Here is an 18,050-nt window from a genome sequence, read left to right on the forward strand (position 1 = left end):
CCCACACACAGGGACTACCTTGCAGGAAACTGGTAGGTCTCAGCAGGGTCTCAGACCTTGCTTGTCTTTGTCCATAGGGGGTGTTTCTTAACCATTGCTTCAGGATCTTGGCCACCTCCTGGATTGATTCCCCTGTTTCCCTGCCCCATGCATTTATTTCTGGTTTATCATCAGAATTCACATGTTTAAAGTATGGTAGAATATACAGTGTTCATATGAGCAGAATGATTAAAGATGTAGATTTTTAGTTAGGCAGCTTTCTCCCTGGGCAGCTTGGTAGCACTGGGGAAGTTTTCTAATCCTCCCTTCCTCAGTTTCCACATTCAAAAAAATAAAGATACTACTAAATTCCATATCACAGGATTGTGCAAGGAGTAAGAGCAATATTGTGAGTATGGTGATTAGCACACTGCCTGATGCTTAATAAATCTTAGCTATTGGAATTGCCCAAGTAATTTATTCAGCATATGGATGCCTACTCTGTGCTATTAGGTAGTGAATAAGACAGGGAAGGTCCCTGCTTTCTGCCAGCTGGAAAGTCTGCTCCAGTCCTTTTATAGGATCACTGTTTACATTGTGGTATTTATGCGTTGTGTCAGTCAGACCTCACTGGATGGCTTTCCCCAGGCACTATTCTTTGTGTTTTTTAAATGGCAGGCATTATGGGGTATCTACCATCTCTGGCTCCCAGCCTCAGAGGGAGCAGTACACCGCCCAACTGAGAACACTGGCGGGGTGTGGGCTCAGGTTTCAGCCCCAAGGGTCCAGGATGGTGACAGACGGAAGTGGGGAGGCAGGCTTTGAATGCCAAGCCCAGAAGAGGAGTTGGCTGCCGTGCCTTCTTCCTCCGCCCGGGAGAGCCTTCACTTTCCTAAATGTCCTTTAAAGCTGGTGTTTGGTAAGGGTTTTACATTCTGAGCTCAGGTAGAAGATAACGTAAGGAAAAAGGAGGATATTTTGTACAAATAAATGTGAACCCTGTTTGGCTTATTTACCTTAAGAGCCAACAAACCTCATCTAATTCCCTGCTCGCCACATTGGCTCCTTGGTAGGAACGTCCTACTTCTCAAGAGTTCAGGAGAATGGAGGCCTCTTGTGAATCCTGGAAACATTATCGAAATTGAACTCTTCTTTTCCTTTAAACTACAGATATGGTCTCAATCCACTTTTCCCCCCCATTTTGTAAAGTATGCAGTGGCATTTCATTCCCCCTGACACTGCATTTTGCATAATTGACTGTATTGAGCAGATGTGCATGATGGCCTGGTATTAGTACTCTGCATGTTACCTTCTGCTTGTGAGTCTTAAAACAAACAAATCGGAAGGACTTGACTCCCTTAGAGCATGTTCCAGAAGATTTTCAGCCTTAAATTTTCATTGAACAATGATAACGTACACACACCCACTTTCGCATATCCGAATGTGCTGTGTTTGATTTGTAAATAGTCATTTGGTCCAAATATATTTGGTACACTTCCAGTGCGTGCCAATTCATGATATTCCAAGAACATACTCTGTTTGCAGTCTTATGCCAAGACCAAGTTTATTCACTTGGGATGCATCCTGTGCACAGTGCAGGCTAGGCGCTGTGTGGAATTCAGCAGTGAACCACACACACTCTAACCCTCTGGAAGTCTAGTGTCCAGTAGGGATGAGAAAACCATGCCAGTACATAAGTGGTTAGCCATTGGAAAGGTAATGGAATGCTGATATTTCTAGGGATGAAAAAGTACTTTATTTGAAGAAGGCTTCCTGGAGGAAGTGGAATTTTTAACTTTATGACCTTTAAGATTAATTAAAGCTTTAACAGGTAAGACATTTTAAACTTTGAGGAATGGCTTTCTGAGCTGAAACAAATATGAGCAGAAAAATGTTGTGTATATGTGCCTTTCCATCACTTAATAACATGTATTTTCCATTTATTTTCTGGATGTAATTAAGTGACTTTTAATAATTACTATAAAGAAATCTTATTTGACGTTGCTGTTTTTCTGAAAATGTTCTCTAACTTAAGTGCTGAATTGAAGTTTTGCTTTTTCCACTGAATAATTCCCTTTTACAACTCCAGATCCTGGGAGACTGCCGCCATGTTAAAACTCTCGGATGTACCTCTAACTGCATTCGCAGTCAAGTGCAGTCAGATAGAAGGCAGATCTGTCAGGATTGTTATATAAAGAGTTCAGTTGCTAACACAGGACAGTGTTCTTGTTACCAGACATTCCCATGTATTGGCCTTAAGGACAGCATGGAAACCAAGCCAGAGCACCCAAGGCTTCCTGTGTTTCCCATTAGATCACCTTTTTCTGAGACTTGAGTCTAATTGCTTCTGCCCCTTGGTACTGGTCCAGACTTACTATCCATCTCCCAGCCCCTCTGGCTTCTACCCACACCACCTGCCTGTAGGCTGGAGATTCGACTAAGAGCAAGTTAACATGAAATCTTGGCTAAAGGACATATTTGTCTCTTGAAGAGCTATCTGCACTCCCATGTTCACTGCAGCATTATTCACAATAGCCAAGACCTGGCAACAATCCAAATGTCCATTAATGAATGGATGAATAAAGACTGTATAACATTCACACACACACACACACACACACACACACACACACACACACACACGAATATTATTCAGCCATAAAAAGAAGGATCCTGCCTTTTGTGACACCATGGATGGATGTTGAGCACATTATGCTAAGTGAAATAAATCAGAAAAGGACAAATACTATACATTCGCACTTGGATACAGAATCTAAAAAAAAGCCAAACTAATAGAAAGGGAGAATGGAATGGTGGTTGTCAGGCGGGGGGTTGAGGTGGGGCAGTGGGGAGATGTTGGTCAAATGGCACACACACCCAGCTATAACATGAAAAGTTCTGGGGATCTAATGTACAGCATGGTGACTATAATTAACAGTACTGTATTACGTACTGAAAGTTGTTAAGAAAAGTCGACCTTAAATGTTGTCTGCACCAACAGAAAAAGTGGTAATTCTGTGAGGGAATGGAGGTGATTTAAACCATCACGTTTTATGCCTTGAACTTACTTATATGTTATATGCCAGTAATATCTCACTAACAGGGAATATTTGTCAAAACTTAATTACCTGTGTTCAAAATGTTTTCTCTCTCATCTGGATGGTAGTTACAAAGGATATAGGTGTATAAATTTATTCAGTTATGCTAAGATTTGTGCATTCCAATAAAAATGTAAAAATAATAATAACCAAAACTCCATTATCGTAGGCACTGAAGTACTGCCAATTTTGGTCTATCTTGGGGTAATTTTGCAATGATTTATGCGTTGTTGAGCATGTAAAAATAACTCTTCAGAATTTTTAGTGTTTTTCTTTTGCATTCCTTTTTAAAAAAATGTTTTTGTTGATTTCAGAGAGGGAAAGGGGGAAGGGAGAGAGAGAGATAGAAACAATAATGATGAGAATTGTCCATTGGTTACCTCCTGCATGCCCCTACTGGGGATTGAACTTGAAACCTGGGCATGTGCCCTGACTGGGAATCAAACCGTGACCTCCTGGCTCATGAGTTGATGCTCAACCACTGAGCCACACCGGCTGGGCTGCATTCCTTTTTAAAATTTTTTTTCAATCAATTACTTGAAATAACCTAAATAGGGAACAATGGAAGATTAATTGTAACAATTGTTTGTACATCTTCAAAATTGCAAACAAAAGAAAGGGGAAAGGAACAAAATTTCTGCGGGGGTGTGGGGAGGAGATGAAAATGCTTGTTTTAAAAGCATTTTTTTGATGCTTCAGGATTTTCACTAAAATACCTAGAATTTAAAGATATTAACCTGCAACTAAAACATTATTTTGACCACATTGTCATGTTTGCCAACTTGCATCTGGTCTGAAACTTTTCAGCCAATTTTTAAGCCCGTCTTCCAACATTCCCACCTCAGCCCACCCCCACTTCCATCCTCATGTCTCTAGCTTTTGGTTAAAATTCAGACTGAGGTCTACTGGTGAGTAAACAGTAACTGCGTGATAATGTCAAAGGGAACAAAAATAGAACTTAACAGCGAAGTTTACCCCCTAGCTGTAGTTGCCAAGGTTCAAGCACCAAAAGAGTGAGGAAACATTCCCTTGTAAGAGAGCCTTGTTGGGAAATAAAAAATTAAATAAACTTGATGCCATTAAATTATAGCATTAAGACTGTAAAATCCAGGAATGGTATAAAAATTAAATTTGAATTTCTTCTCCCCAACCAACCCAGCCAGGCTCGCCATCTTGGACGGATTTTCAGATAGAACGAAGTGCTTCTTAATGTCATTGTTGTTTTGAAAGACAGCGATTTGGCATGACCTCTCTTGTTGGAACAGGACAGCTGGGAGGTGGTGGAAGGACTGAGGGGAGAGGTGAATTACACCCAGGAGCCACCAGTTCAGAAAGGATTTTTGCTGAAAAAGCGGAAGTGGCCCCTGAAAGGCTGGCACAAGGTAAGACGCTGGCCTGGACCTCACCTGTATTTTAATTTGAAGTTGAAAATGGCGACCAAGGGAAGACCGGGCATTTAAATGGAATGTGTTCATGAATTGTACTTCCTTCCCCACAGAGATTCTTCTATCTGGACAAAGGAATCTTGAAGTATGCCAAGAGCCAAACTGATGTAAGTCTCCTTGTTCATCAATGTGCTGTTGACGAATTCAGAAGAGCTAGTTGTTGTCAACTCATGGATGAGATTGTGTCCATGGTGGGGGACGGGATTCCATTTCTCTGAGCTGGAGCCACAAGGGTAATATGGAACAGGGGGATGCTCCCCAGCCCTGGGTTCTAAGTAGGCTCAGTCCCCCCGCTGAGTGGAGGTGGGGCTCCTCTCAACACCCTACTGTGTACCCAGGGGTCTGTGCTGGCCTTAGGTCAGCTGAGGGGTTCTCTGGGTGGGAGAAGACATTTTTGCAGCGAGATAACAGGAGCAAGACATAGGGCAAGTGTAACGGTGACTGGGGGGTTTGGTGGAGAACCCTTAGTGAAGGTGATATGATGGTCCCCTTGTTTCTGCCCCTCGTAGGGGCCCCTCTCTCACCCAGCACTTCTCCCATCCCCCTTCCTCTCCTCGCCTCTACGGTGCTCATCTTGTACAGTTGCATACAGAACATTTGGTGTAATGTTGGACCCACAGTAGCCTGTCTTAGCTTCCTGTCCCTACCCCTCTTTTTAAATCACTTCCCTGTGAATTTAATAGGAGCAAGAATTGTGGGAGGAAGTGCAGTTAAAGGTGCATTCGCTGCTGTGGAGTCAGTCCACGGGGCTCACCTTCTTGCTTCCTCACTTACTGGCTGGGCAAACCATTTGTTACATAGCCCCTCACAGATTAAAGACGTTGACGCCCGTGCAGCACTTGGAACTCAGTACTGGGTCACACTGGGTGCTTGATAAGTCCGAGTTCTTAGGGCGACTGTTAGTGGCTGTGGCAGGTGAAGGGGTGTCCAGGATGTTACCACCACTGCGGCATCCAGTTCTCAGGGGCCCCCCTCCTGCCTCCGCAGATTGACAGGGAGAAGCTGCACGGCTGCATCGATGTGGGGCTCTCGGTGATGTCTGTGAAGAAGTCATCCAAGTGCATAGACCTGGACACCGAGGAGCACATCTACCACCTGAAGGTGAGCCCCTCCCGGCTGCTGGCTCCAGGGCAGAGCTGCTTTATGTTGCCGTGCAGCACTATTGACGGTGCCTTTTGAAGACTAATGAATGTCCAGCCAACATGTAGACCTTCCCTATGAAAGTATTTCTGATGGGCCCACACTGCTGGAGACTTAGCATCCTTATCTCCACATCCCCCAACTCCCCTTCATAATTGTGGCAGTGATCAATGATAAAAACATCTTCATGTTTCCAAATACAGTATCATGTTTAGTGAAGAGCCATTTACCATAGGTTAAAATATGTTCCTTGAAACATAATATTTAATATTTAGCCTGACTTACAACTTTGGCTAATTTTATATAGGTTTCATAAATTTCTCATATTGCATTGAATGCCAGGAATTTCCCCCTACAGTATGGGCCTCCAAGCAGTACTTCTCAAAGCTGCTTAACTGCCTGCCGTCGTCTTCTCCTGCAGGTGGGAGAGATGGTTGAGAGCATGAGACAAGAGCTTCGGAGGTTCAGATGTGGTTCAATGCTTGACCTGGCTACTTACTCGCTCTTGGCCTTTGACAAAATATTTAATGTCTGAAGGCCTCAGTTTTCCCACACCCCAAAATGGGAATTATTATAGGCCTCATGTAGAAAACTTGGCCTAATGCCTGGCCCATAGTAATCTCAATAAGTTTAGTTGTTATATATAATTATTAGGCGGGACCCAAATATTAGAAGTTAGAACATGTTAAGACACTTTTTCTTACTTGGGCACATTATCTGGACTTGGCAGTGGGGGCTGAGTGTTGGCAGAGTAAAAGCATGAGATTATGAGCTCCCTGTCCTCCCATGGCATGTATGTGTGTGGTGCTTGGGCAAATAGACATGTAACATATACCTGTGACCCATTGACCACACAAGACAGTCAAGTCCGTTCTGCGTCCTAGCCCAGGGCCCTCTCCCTGTGGGTACGGTGAACTGTGTAAAGCGAGGTTTCTTACCCTCAGCGCTAGTGACATGGTGGGCATTAGGGTTCTTTGTCGTGGGGGCCTGTCCTGTGCATTGCAGGATGTCGAGTGGCCTCCCTGGCCTCTAGATGTTGGTAACAACCCCCTCCAGTTATGACAACCAAAAAAAATTCTCCAGACGTCGCCAGTGCCCCTGGGGGGAGGGACAATCCGCCCCTGGCTGAGAACACCTGGTGTGAAGTAAAGGAAGCAGAGCCATAATCTTTAAAAGAAGCTTTAAGAAAAAATATTTTCCCCACCCCCACTTAAATGGTCCATCTTCTTTACAATAATTTAGGTCATTTCTCCTTGTACTTCAGTGACTCTTAGCTCTGTGTTTTGACACGGCCAGGAAATTATAGGTTCTTGTTCATCCACTATTCTAGTTTACCAAATAAAAGTGAGTTCTAATTCCTAATTTTTAAAGAACTACAATGCCTGAAGACACATGACATGCTAATATCGTGACAACACCGTGTCATACTTCTCTGAGTTGATTCCACTGAAGTTCTGTTTGTGCTTCTTGCTCATTCTCTTGAACATGAGCTGTGACTGTCAGCGTAGGTACGTGTAGTTATCAGAAGGTCCTACTCAGTAGCCTTAGGCAGGCGGTTTTAACTGTGGGTCATCCAGTGCCGCGCTCTTATTTTACGGATGAGGGATCTGATAGCAGAGTGACTTGGCTGTCCACCCGCAGTCCTAGAACTACGTGAGGGGCGGAAACAGAACCCTGGCCCACTGTTTAACAACGTGCTTTTTATTCTCCTGCTCCGTTTAACCGATACAACATGATCCAGGTGAACACTCTGGGCACTGATTTTTCTAGGGCCTCTGCGAGCAGATCGGTGCACAGGATGAGAGTCACACCTGGGAAATGAAATCTATTTCACGGACATAATTTAGGGGAGATGGAGAGATGAGCCTGTTTGTATTGCTTCTTCCTGTACATGACACATTCAAGAGCACTTAGAGAGGTTTTAAGTCTTGCACATACTTCTAATAACACAACAAACGTAAGAGCCAACCTACCATTTCCCATGTGAATGATGCAGCTGACATTTATTTCCATATCCTTGCTCTCAGCAGTGGCATTTGTAAAGATTTTAACAGCATTGACCTAAATTTTTCTTCTTAGAAGTGAACCTACCACACATCCTTTGGGGGTATTATAAATTGTTACTTTTTGAGTCTGTGTTCTAATATACAAGAATCTATCATTTTTCATTTTGGAAATATTTAATATACTCTCACACACCCACAAAAATATTGACTATTAAGAAATGCCTATGCTGCATAGGTGTTTGAAATATTTTTTTGTAGTACTTTTATGAACATTTGAAGTGTTTTATAATAAAAATTACTATTTACAAACTATTTTTTATTGAAATTAGATATTAATAGATATTCATTTATGGAGAGAATAGCTAATAGTTTTTTTAAAGTATATTGATTTTTGCCCAGCTGGTGAACGTTGATCTGTGAACCAGGAGGTCATGGTTCGATTCCCCGTCTCGGCACAAGCCCGGGCTCCATCCCCAGTAGGGGACATGAGCGAGGGGTGTGCAGGAGGCAGCTATGAGAGTGCAATATTGATTGGCTGCCTCCTGCACACTCCCTGCTGGGGATCAAGCCCACAACCCAGTAGGGGGTGTGCAGGAGGCAGCCAATCAATGTTGTGCCTGATGGGAAATTGAACCAGCAACCTCCTGATACATGGGACGATGCCCAACCAACTGAGCCACACCGGCCAGGGCAAGAATAGCTAAATGTTTGCGTGTGTGAGTTTGAAAAACCCTGGAAATCACCAATAATACTTTATCGGACTTTTTCTATTTCTGAGAGCAGGAGAAATGTTCCTTTAAATAACCTTCACATTCATTAACATATTCCTCAGCAGTGGATCCTCTGATAGAGGTTTACAAGGATAAATATTTTAGGAAGAATTTACTAAGTCATTCCAGTTCAGAGAAGATTGATCTGAAAAGTCCAAATTATGAAAGAGTTTAAAAAGAAAACAGTGTGGCCCTGACCGGTTTGGGTCAGTGGATAGAACGTCGGCCTGCTGATGCAAGGGTCCCAGGGTCTATTCCGGTCAAGGGCATGTACCTTGGTTGCGGGCACATACCCAGTGGGAGGTGTGCAGGAGGCAGCTGATCGATGTTTCTCTCTCATCGATGTTTCTAACTCTCTATCCCTCTCCTTTCCTCTCTGTAAAAAAATCAATAAAATATATTTTTTAAAAAAATAAAAAAGAAATCAGTGTGCTAATATTTTCAGCAGGGATGGGATAAGCTGGGACACAGGACTTGGAAATGCTTTGAGACAGAGAAATATAAAGTTCAGTTTTATTTGTTGTTCACTATAACTGATACTGTTTTGCTTTCCTACTATTATGTAGCAGTTGGACCCTTTCATCGAAAACCTAAATGTATAGTTTACAAAACCATTTTTACTCTCTTTCCTGCTCAGCTTGTCCCATAGATCACATAATGTAAACTAAGTCAATAAGCTGGCATTTCTACATTTCTACGTGCGCCAGTGGACGCTCTTGAGTGACACTCTTGTTTCCTTCTTCCAACCTAACACAATGTAGGTCAAGTCAGATGATGTCTTTGACGAGTGGGTGTCCAAACTCCGCCACCATCGGATGTATCGTCAGAATGAGATCGCCATGTTTCCCCACGAAGTGAACCACTTCTTCGCGGGGCCCTCCGTCACAGACTCCGCGCCTGGGGTCTTGGACTCCCTCTCAAGCAGGAAGGTAATAATTTGCCAATAATGAACCTAACAGAGGAGTGGCTCTGGGTGGGGGAGTCCCCCTTGGGGAGGGGGCTGGGTCTGAGGAAGGAATGGTTGGAGGGGAGGAGCAGGGAAGCCTGAGCTGGTATTTAATGAGCCCGTTGGTCCCGTGAGTCACCAGGGCCAGGGAGCGTGTTCCCTCTGGGACGACAACTGGAGAGTGGCGTGTGAAGAGGCACTTTATACCCCGAATGCTCCACCTTCCTCTTGACCAGCTTGACTTTGGTTTTCTTATCTGGTTGTAAAACGCAGTAGGTGCATTGATAGCCACGTGGGATTGCAAAGTCCCCCAACATTTATCGTGATTTTGATATGATTATTGTTGGATAGAAACCTGCAGTCCAAGGCCTCCTGGCCTGGCCGGGTGACAGCCAGAGCCAGGTTCTTCACTGGAGGGCTTTGCTAGAAGCTTCTTTCCCCACCAGGCAAATGGCTTCCCTTAGGGACTAGCCCACATGGCTATCCTTTGACCTTAGAGTGTTCCCACGGGCTCTGTCTTCATTTATACTGTGTTCTTGTCATCTGTGGAACAGCGTAGCAGTATACCAAAGCAGAACTCGTTTCAAACCGGAGGCAATTTATCCTTTTCCTGTGGAGAGATTCGTGTCCCATTGTGGTTGCAGTCTTCGGAGGACATGGAGCAGTGCTCGAAAGGTAGGGCGACTGGACACCTCGGCCTCTCTCCTTCCTTGCTCTTGGATCGACCAGGTTCAGCATTGACACCTCGGGCACTTGCATCCCACCCATCACTGTCCGAACTCCCGCTCCTGTTTTGCTGATTGAGTTTGTACTAGTGATGAACAAAGAACACTCTCCTCATTGCCAGGGGGAGGTGGGGGGGGGGGGGCATGCAGACAGCTTTTCTTTTCTGTCCTTCAAGTACTGATGCTGATTTCCACGTGGGCTTGTTCAACCACAGCCTCCAGGGTGGGGTCTGCACGCTGTCTGTTTGTTTAAATGCCAAAAAGGATTGAGAATCACTGTTCTAGAGGTGAGCAGAGACCCACACAAAACAGGTGTTCTCTGCCCTGGCTGCACATTAGAATAACCAAGAGTCTTTCAAAATGCAAGAGGACCCGTGCCCGGGCCCCTCCCACAAAGAATCTCTTTCAGTTGGTTTGGAGCAGGGCCCTGGCATCACTGATTTTTTAAAGTTCCCTCAGTGATTCTAATAAGGAGCCAGGATGGACGACTCTTGCCATAGGCTGCTCAGTGTTCTCAACCATAATTAGCTACGAATCGCCCAGGGGACTAAATAGCAGAATAGTCACCCGTGGGGTTGTAGGTGATCTGCTTTAATTGTTTGGGGGTGGGACTTGGATATTTAAACAGTTTCCCCAGTTGATTGTAAGGTGTAGCCATGACTGAGAACCACTGTTAGAGAAAGGCACTGGGTGGTAGCCTTGAAAACTGCATTTGAGAGTGATATTACCATGTAGGGCCATGTAGGCTTTGCCCTCTCAGTAAATATCACTCTCGAGCTTCACTGAGTAACAGTAGTCCGTGAAGTATCGTTCCAGGGGATGGACCAACAGCACTAGCCTGGCCTTTGAACTTAGAAACGTAGTGTCTCAGGCCCAACCCGATAGTCTGAGTCAAAAACCGAGGTGGACCCCAGCGATCTGTGGTTGTACAGGTTCTCCGGGTGATTCTGCTGGCCCCAGAGTTTGAGAGCCACTGTCTTTTTTTTTTTTAATATATTTTTTTAATTGATTTTTTACAGAGAGGAAAGGAGAGGGATAGAGAGTTAGAAACATCGATGAGAGAAAAACATCGATCAGCTGCCTTCTGCACACCCCCTACTGGGGATGTACCCCCGCAACCAAGGTACATACCCTTGACCGGAATTGAACCTGGGACCCTTCAGTCCGCAGGCCGACGCTCTATCCACTGAGCCAAACCAGTCAGGGCAAGAGCCACTGTCTTAATGCATTTGGGCTTTGATTCCTCAGCAGACACAGCTGGTGTCACCCAGTAAACAGCAAATTGAGGACAATTTTTGAGTTAGTGACCCAGGAACTGGTCCGAGAATATCTTAGGTCGTCTTAGGCCAGTCTGCAGAAGAGCACCATTTAACTTGTACCGGGTCCTTATAAGCAGACAGTGGCACCCTGTTATTGCAATATTAGAAGTGATGATGATGATGGCTTAGTTTGTGCTTACAATGTGCCAGCACTCTAAAAGCGCACTGCATGTATTAGCTCATTTAACTCAAAACTGTAAGCTAGGTGTATAATTATCCCCACTTTCCAGATGAGAAAACTGAGGCATGCAGCAGTTATATAATTTGCCAAAGAGTCACAGTTCATGAAGTGCATTCAAACAGAGGCAGCTTGGTTCTCCAGGGGCACACCTTTAACCACAACAGTCTATTGCAGTGATGGTGAACCTATGACACACGTGTCAGAGGTGACACGCGAACTCATTTTTTTGGTTGATTTTTTCTTTGTTAAATGGCATTTAAATATATAAAATAAATATGAGAAATATAAGTCTTAGTTTTACTATGGTTGCACATATCAAAAAATTTCTATATGTGACACGGCACCAGAGTTAAGTTAGGGTTTTTCAAAATGCTGACACACCGAGCTCAAAAGGTTCGCCATCACTGGTCTACTGCCTCTCCTATAAAAGAGGAAGTCAAATTTCCTATCCTAACAGGTGCACATCAGATACCAATAAATGAGAAAAGTAGCTGTGCTAGCACAGCGATGCCTAAATGTCAGATAAGTGCCCCTGAGCCGGCCTTTTGCTTTTCTCCCGCAGACCTGGCTCACTGCCACTCCTACCTGGTGGAAATGAGCCAGCTCCTGCAGAGCATGGACGTCCTGCATCGGACGTACTCGGCGCCAGCTATCAACGCCATCCAGGTGAGCCAGGTCCCTCTTCTGTTTGCATCCTGGTGCTCTCCTGCTTCCCTTTCTCCTCCCTGCCTTTCACTAACAGTGGATGCTGTCTGGTCCGGTGCTCGGTGCTCGGGCCAAGTTTAAGGGGATGGAGGTGGTTACTTCGCTGTGCGTTTTCCCCTATTGGTTGGTGGATCTTACTGTCTGTGCTCTCTTTCCCATTTTGAAACAAAGGGTGGAGCTTTTGAAAGTCCCAAAAAGGAGAAAAGATCGCACAGGAGGTGGCGGTCCCGAGCTATTGGCAAAGATGCTAAAGGAACACTACAGGTAACCACTGCTTCCCCCAGGGGACTGGCTCCTCCACTGGCCCTTCTCTGCACGCCACGTGCTGGGGGCTACTTGAACTCAAGTAGGAGCATAGAATAGACAGGTGAAGATTCTAATTATTCTATCAAATACCCTGTGCAGAGAGAGGAATTAGGTCACTGAGATTTTCTGGACACTAGGACAGGCATGTAATACTGGGTCAGGGAAATGGCATGAGGCTGGAGGGACTAGAGCCATTTCGAGGGCTTTGGCTTCTCATTCTTTAATGCTTAGCCTGCCTGCTGGCTTCCCTGCTTGGGTAGGTGCTCTGACCCGCCTCTTCCGCTGCTGCTCAGTGGGTTCCTCAACCTCAGCCCACGGGCTGGAGTTTCTGGGAACAGCACATTGTGCAGATGCTCTTTTGCTTCTTGTCTCCAATTTTCCTGTCAGAGGTTTACTGTGTCACACTAGCTGCTGACTTTCCCAATGCATAGCTAAGCTGGAGCCCAAGATTTGCAGCTTGGCCATTGCATGTTAAATTGCAACAATATTCGGGTCCAGATAAATCGGAAAGTTACAGATAAGTCGTCTGCTGTATTCTTGTAGACTCTTTGGTTCAAAGCACTTTATGGGTTGAACCTAAATACTTTCAAAGTAAAGAGTGATTTGTGTACAAATATGTGAGAAGTTAGTTCATTTTCTAGAAGCACCAGGGGCAAACAAAGAAAACATTTTTAAACCTATCCACTATGAACAAGCTAGACACTGGATGATTATTGCTGGGGGAAGGAACTGAATATAATGAGGAAGAGCCCGGCAGCGTTAGCCATCATTTTCAACCTATGGCTTTAATGCTTCTACCATTTCCAGAGAATATATCGGTCTCCCCTTAACTGCAGTTTTGCTTTCTGTGGTTTTGGTTTTCCACAGTGAACCGCAGTCCAAAAACATGAAAAGGTAGATTCTGAAAATAAACAATTCATAAGTTTTAAATTGCCTGCCTATATGGTTCAGTATTATCCACAGTTTCAGGTGTCCATGGGGTCTTTAACATATCCCCACAGGTAAAGGCAGACTATATTATATGTACTTTCTTACCCATTCTTTTAAAAATATATTTTATTGATTTTTTTTACAGAGAGGAAGGGAGAGAGGGATAGAGAGTTAGAGACATCAATGAGAGAGAAACATCGATAAGCTGCCTCCTGCACACCCCCTACTGGGAATATGCCTGCAACCAAGGTACATGCCCTCGACCAGAATCGAACCTGGGACCCTTTAGTCCACAGGCCGAGCTCTTTCCACTGAACCAAACCAGCTAGGGTCTTACCCATTATTTAAAAAATATTTTTTTATTGATTTCGGAGAGGAAGGGAGAGGGAGAGGGAGATAGAAACATCAATGATGAGAATCATTGATTGGCTGCCTCCTGTATGCCCCCTACTGTGGATCGAGCACACAACCCAGGCATGTGCCCTGACCAGAATCGAACCGGACCCTTCAGTCTGCAAGCCCACGCTCAACCACTGAACCAAACTAGTTAGGGCTTTCACCCATTTTTATTTTTGCAAGAAGCCAGTACAACTTGTGGTAGAAAGTGCTTTCCTGAATTTTCATTTATTTTTCTTATAAGTAATCATTCAGTAGTAAGACTTTCCTACATATTGACCTTTTCTTACTACTTTCCAATCTTAGAAACAAATAAATATTCTGAGCAATTTGCATCTCTAAAGAAATATCTCCTTTTGGTGTTACTTTAGGTCCCTAAACCTTTTGGTGGCCCACAAAGACTGCATTCTTCCAATCCTAATTTGTCAACACTAGATTTTGGAGAAGAGAAAAATAATTCTGATGGCTCTGAAACCTCATCTGAGTTTTCTAAAATGCAAGAAGATCTGTGTCATATTGCCCATAAAGGTACGTGTTTAATGAAAATATTAAGCGCATGTCTGAATGAGGGCTGTCCTTGGAGAAGGACCTCGGTTGGTTAATTTCTTGATCTTTTGAGATTTTAGGCAACCCATTTTTTTTTAATTTCCCTAAGAAGTGTCTGTTAAACTTATTAGGGGAGATAGTGAGAGCATTAGGTATGATTTAAAAGCTGAGTAATTTATACGCTGCTGATAGGGATGTAAACTGGTACTTAAAAAAAATCTGCCTGTTCAGCAACTCCACTTTAAAGAATTCATTTGTAGGAATTAACTTAAAATTTATTCAAATAAAGATATTCATTTTAGCATTGTTTATCACATCAAAAACTAGGAATAAATGTTCAACATCACTAGCCAGTAGGAAATGCAAATTAAAACCATGATATTACCACGCACCTATAAGAATAGCTAATGTTAAAAAAAAAATACTGATAGTACCAAATGCTGGTGGCAATGCAATATGATATAGCCACTCTGGTCAGAAGTTTGGCAGTTTTATATAAAAATAAACACACCATGCAATCCAACATTCACATTCCTGGGCATTTATCCCAGAGAAAATGTACACTTAACTCCACACAAATACCTTTACGCACGCATTCAAAGCAAGTTTATTTGTATTAGCCAAAAACTGGAACAACCCAGATGTTCTTCAACAGATGAACGATAAACTATGGTATATCCCTACAGTGGAATACTGCTCAGCCATGACAGGGAGTAGACTTTGGTTATACATGAGTTGAAGGAACCTCAGGGGCATTATGCTGACTAAAAATACTCAATCTCAAAGGGTTGCATAGTGTATGATTCCACTTGCTAACACTTTTGAAAGTGATAAAATTACAGAGATGGAGAAGAGATTAATGGTCGCCCAAGGTTACAGATAAGGAGGAAAGGGGGAAAGTATGGGTGTGATTATAAAGAAGTAGCAAGAGGGATCTTGGTGGTGATGAATAGTTCTGTATCCTGATTCTGATGGTGGCTCCACAAATCTACACAAATGACAAAATTACATTGACTCATATTTACACAAATATACATAAACAAGAGCATGTAAAATGGTGAAATCTGAGTAAGAGCAGTCAATCCCAATGTCAATTTCCCGGTTTTGATATTGTACCATAATTATGTACGATATTACACTGTGGGAAATTGGAGGAAGGGTACCCAGGACTTCTCTGTACTGTTTTTGCCACTTCTATGAATCTATAATGACTTCAAAATTGAAAAGTAAAAATAAATTAGAGGTCACTTAAATGCCCCAAACAGAGGGACTGTATTTTTTTAATATAATATAATCATATGATAGGATAGTCAATAGCCTACTACTAATAATAATAGCTTATTTTGAGCTCAGGGCTGTCTGTCAGGTAGTTGCTAAGCACTTTTCTCGCATTGTATTTCATTTAATTCTAGCAACAACCTAGGGAGTAGGTGTTAGTGTAACCTCCATTACACAGGTAAGAAACTGGAGGCTTGGAGAAGAACTTCCTGCAGGTCACATGGTAGAAAATAGTCAATTTGAGAGTTGAATCCTCACCCACCTGACCCCAGAGTCTGGACTCCTCACCTGGCGGCTCACTGCCCTTTCATGGGGTAGCAAGGGCTATTTTCATAGAGACAGGAAGGAAGTAGTTCATAGCATATCAGTGAGTAAAAATGCAAGGTCGCAAAACAATCTATAGGTATGATCCCATTTTTTTCAGAAAAAAATAAACTATATAAACCTGGTGTGTATAGGCATGCTCAAAATGGATGAATAGATATACACCAGCATTTTCATGATGGAAGCTGAGATGTAACACTTATTATATTCTTTGTGTTTATCTTTTCTAAATTTCATATATTAATCATTTTTAAAGAAGAAAATAGGTTAAATATTTTTAAATAGGAGGGCTGTGCTTGCAGTAGGAAATAAGACATTCCCTCTGTTTTTTAAAATATTTTTGTTGGTTTTAGAGAGAGAGGAAGGGAGAGGGAGAGAGAGATAGAAGCATCAATGATGAGAGAGACTCATTGATCAGCTGCCTCCTACATGCCCCCTACTGGGATTGAGCCCACAACTCGGGCATTTGTCCTGACCAGAATTAAACCGTGACCTTTTGGTTCCTGGGTTGATGCTCAACCACTGAGCCACACCAGCCAGGCAGACATTCTCTCTATTGCCTTGCTCTCCTGGACCAGTATTTCTCTTCTTCCCTGTTATTAATTACTTTAGCTCTCTTTTTTTCCTTAGTCTATAAACCTAAAACATGTTAGTTATGGGGAAGCCATGTCATGCTCTTTGCAGATTCCTACCTCAAATGCTTGCCCTCGCTCTCGCTGGAACTTTGTCAGCGTCTTGCAGTGCTGCAGTACGGTCCATCTGTGAAATGGGCAGAATTACCTGCCCTGACCCTTTAAAGCTCTCCTCCCCCCTCCCCTATGTGTCCTCTACTATTAAAGCATCAGTTATAATTAGGCATTGCATGTTAGGTTTTGCGGGAGGAATGCCTATAAAACACCTTTACTTTTTAATAATATGAACTGTCTTTTTAACAATGGGAAAATGCTGCCTCCCCGCAGAGGGAAATGCCTGCATTTTACCTACACGAGGAGGCTGCTCCTAAGCAGGAACAGGGTCCATTGATCCTGTCCTCCCACAGAGGACTTGGCCCCGGGGCCGTCTCTAATGGCCTTGGCCAGCTGCTCCTTTTGGGGGCTTTGTGAAAGCCAGCTGGCTGCAGGGCTGCCACATACCTAGGCGAGGTCAAGGTTTGTGCTCAGGAAAGGTGCAGGCACACTTACTCCACAACAGCTGGGGCCTGAGGGGTTAGTGACAGTAAATTCCACAGGGAGCCTCATGAGCTGTGTTCCCTCCTGTGAACACTCAATTAAAACTCAACACAGGGAGAAACCAATATGGCGGCATAGGTAAACACAGGAAATTGCTGCCTCGTACAACCACTTCAAAAATACAACTAAAAGACAAAACGGACATCATCCAGAACCATAGGAAGGCTGGCTGAGTGGAAATACTACAACTAGAAGGAAAGAGAAAAGCACACTGAGACTCAGAGGAGGTGTGGAAGTAAAGTGCAGACGTACAGAGGCGCATGTGGAAAGGGCTGGCAACTGAGGACACGGTTGTCTTTTTCAATCAGGAGGGAGTCTCAAGCTCCAGACTGCTCTGAACTCCAGTTCCAGGCGAGTCTCTGGGGACCCAGACTCATACGGGGAGAAACTGGACTGTCTGGCATCGGGCGGAACTCGAGGGCAGCTTTCTCTCAGAGGTGCTTGCAGCGATTACCTCTTAGAGTAGGACTGAGGATCAGCCATAGCTGCTTGCTCCACCCTGTTGATTCCCTGAGACCCCGCCCCACTCAGGCTGTGCACAGAGGCTTTTACATATGAAAGGCCTGGCCCTTTGCAATCTGAAAATTACCTAACAAACTGCAGCTGGGTCAGAGAGACCCAGAACTTCCAAAAGAAGGCCAAAGGCCCCAGGCCCGACAGCAGCTTGCATTGTTTCATAGTGGGCCTCATCTAGGCACCTCCAAACCCCAAACAAAGACGAGGACTC

At 43.9% G+C, this 18,050-nt stretch overlaps 1 protein-coding gene across 9 annotated transcripts in view; it reads left to right on the forward strand.

Annotated features, from left to right (window-relative positions):
* The window catches only part of OSBPL3 (oxysterol binding protein like 3), a 146,236-nt gene that overhangs the window by 84,122 nt on the left and 44,064 nt on the right, over positions 1 to 18,050 (forward strand). For 7 of the 9 annotated variants that reach the window (XM_006779002.2, XM_006778999.1, XM_006779006.1 and 4 more), the window contains exons 3-10: positions 4,343 to 4,459; positions 4,576 to 4,629; positions 5,510 to 5,623; positions 9,200 to 9,367; positions 9,939 to 10,059; positions 12,172 to 12,275; positions 12,486 to 12,578; positions 14,318 to 14,474. In XM_006779002.2, coding sequence (XP_006779065.1) covers positions 4,343 to 4,459; positions 4,576 to 4,629; positions 5,510 to 5,623; positions 9,200 to 9,367; positions 9,939 to 10,059; positions 12,172 to 12,275; positions 12,486 to 12,578; positions 14,318 to 14,474 — 928 coding nt within the window. The remainder of the gene's footprint in view (positions 1 to 4,342; positions 4,460 to 4,575; positions 4,630 to 5,509; positions 5,624 to 9,199; positions 9,368 to 9,938; positions 10,060 to 12,171; positions 12,276 to 12,485; positions 12,579 to 14,317; positions 14,475 to 18,050) is intronic. The other 2 variants (XM_006779005.1, XM_006779007.1) reach the window with 1 other exon arrangement.

The sequence above is a fragment of the Myotis davidii genome, unplaced genomic scaffold (genome assembly GCF_000327345.1).
Source record: "Myotis davidii unplaced genomic scaffold, ASM32734v1 scaffold168, whole genome shotgun sequence".
Taxonomy (NCBI): Eukaryota; Metazoa; Chordata; class Mammalia; order Chiroptera; family Vespertilionidae; genus Myotis; species Myotis davidii.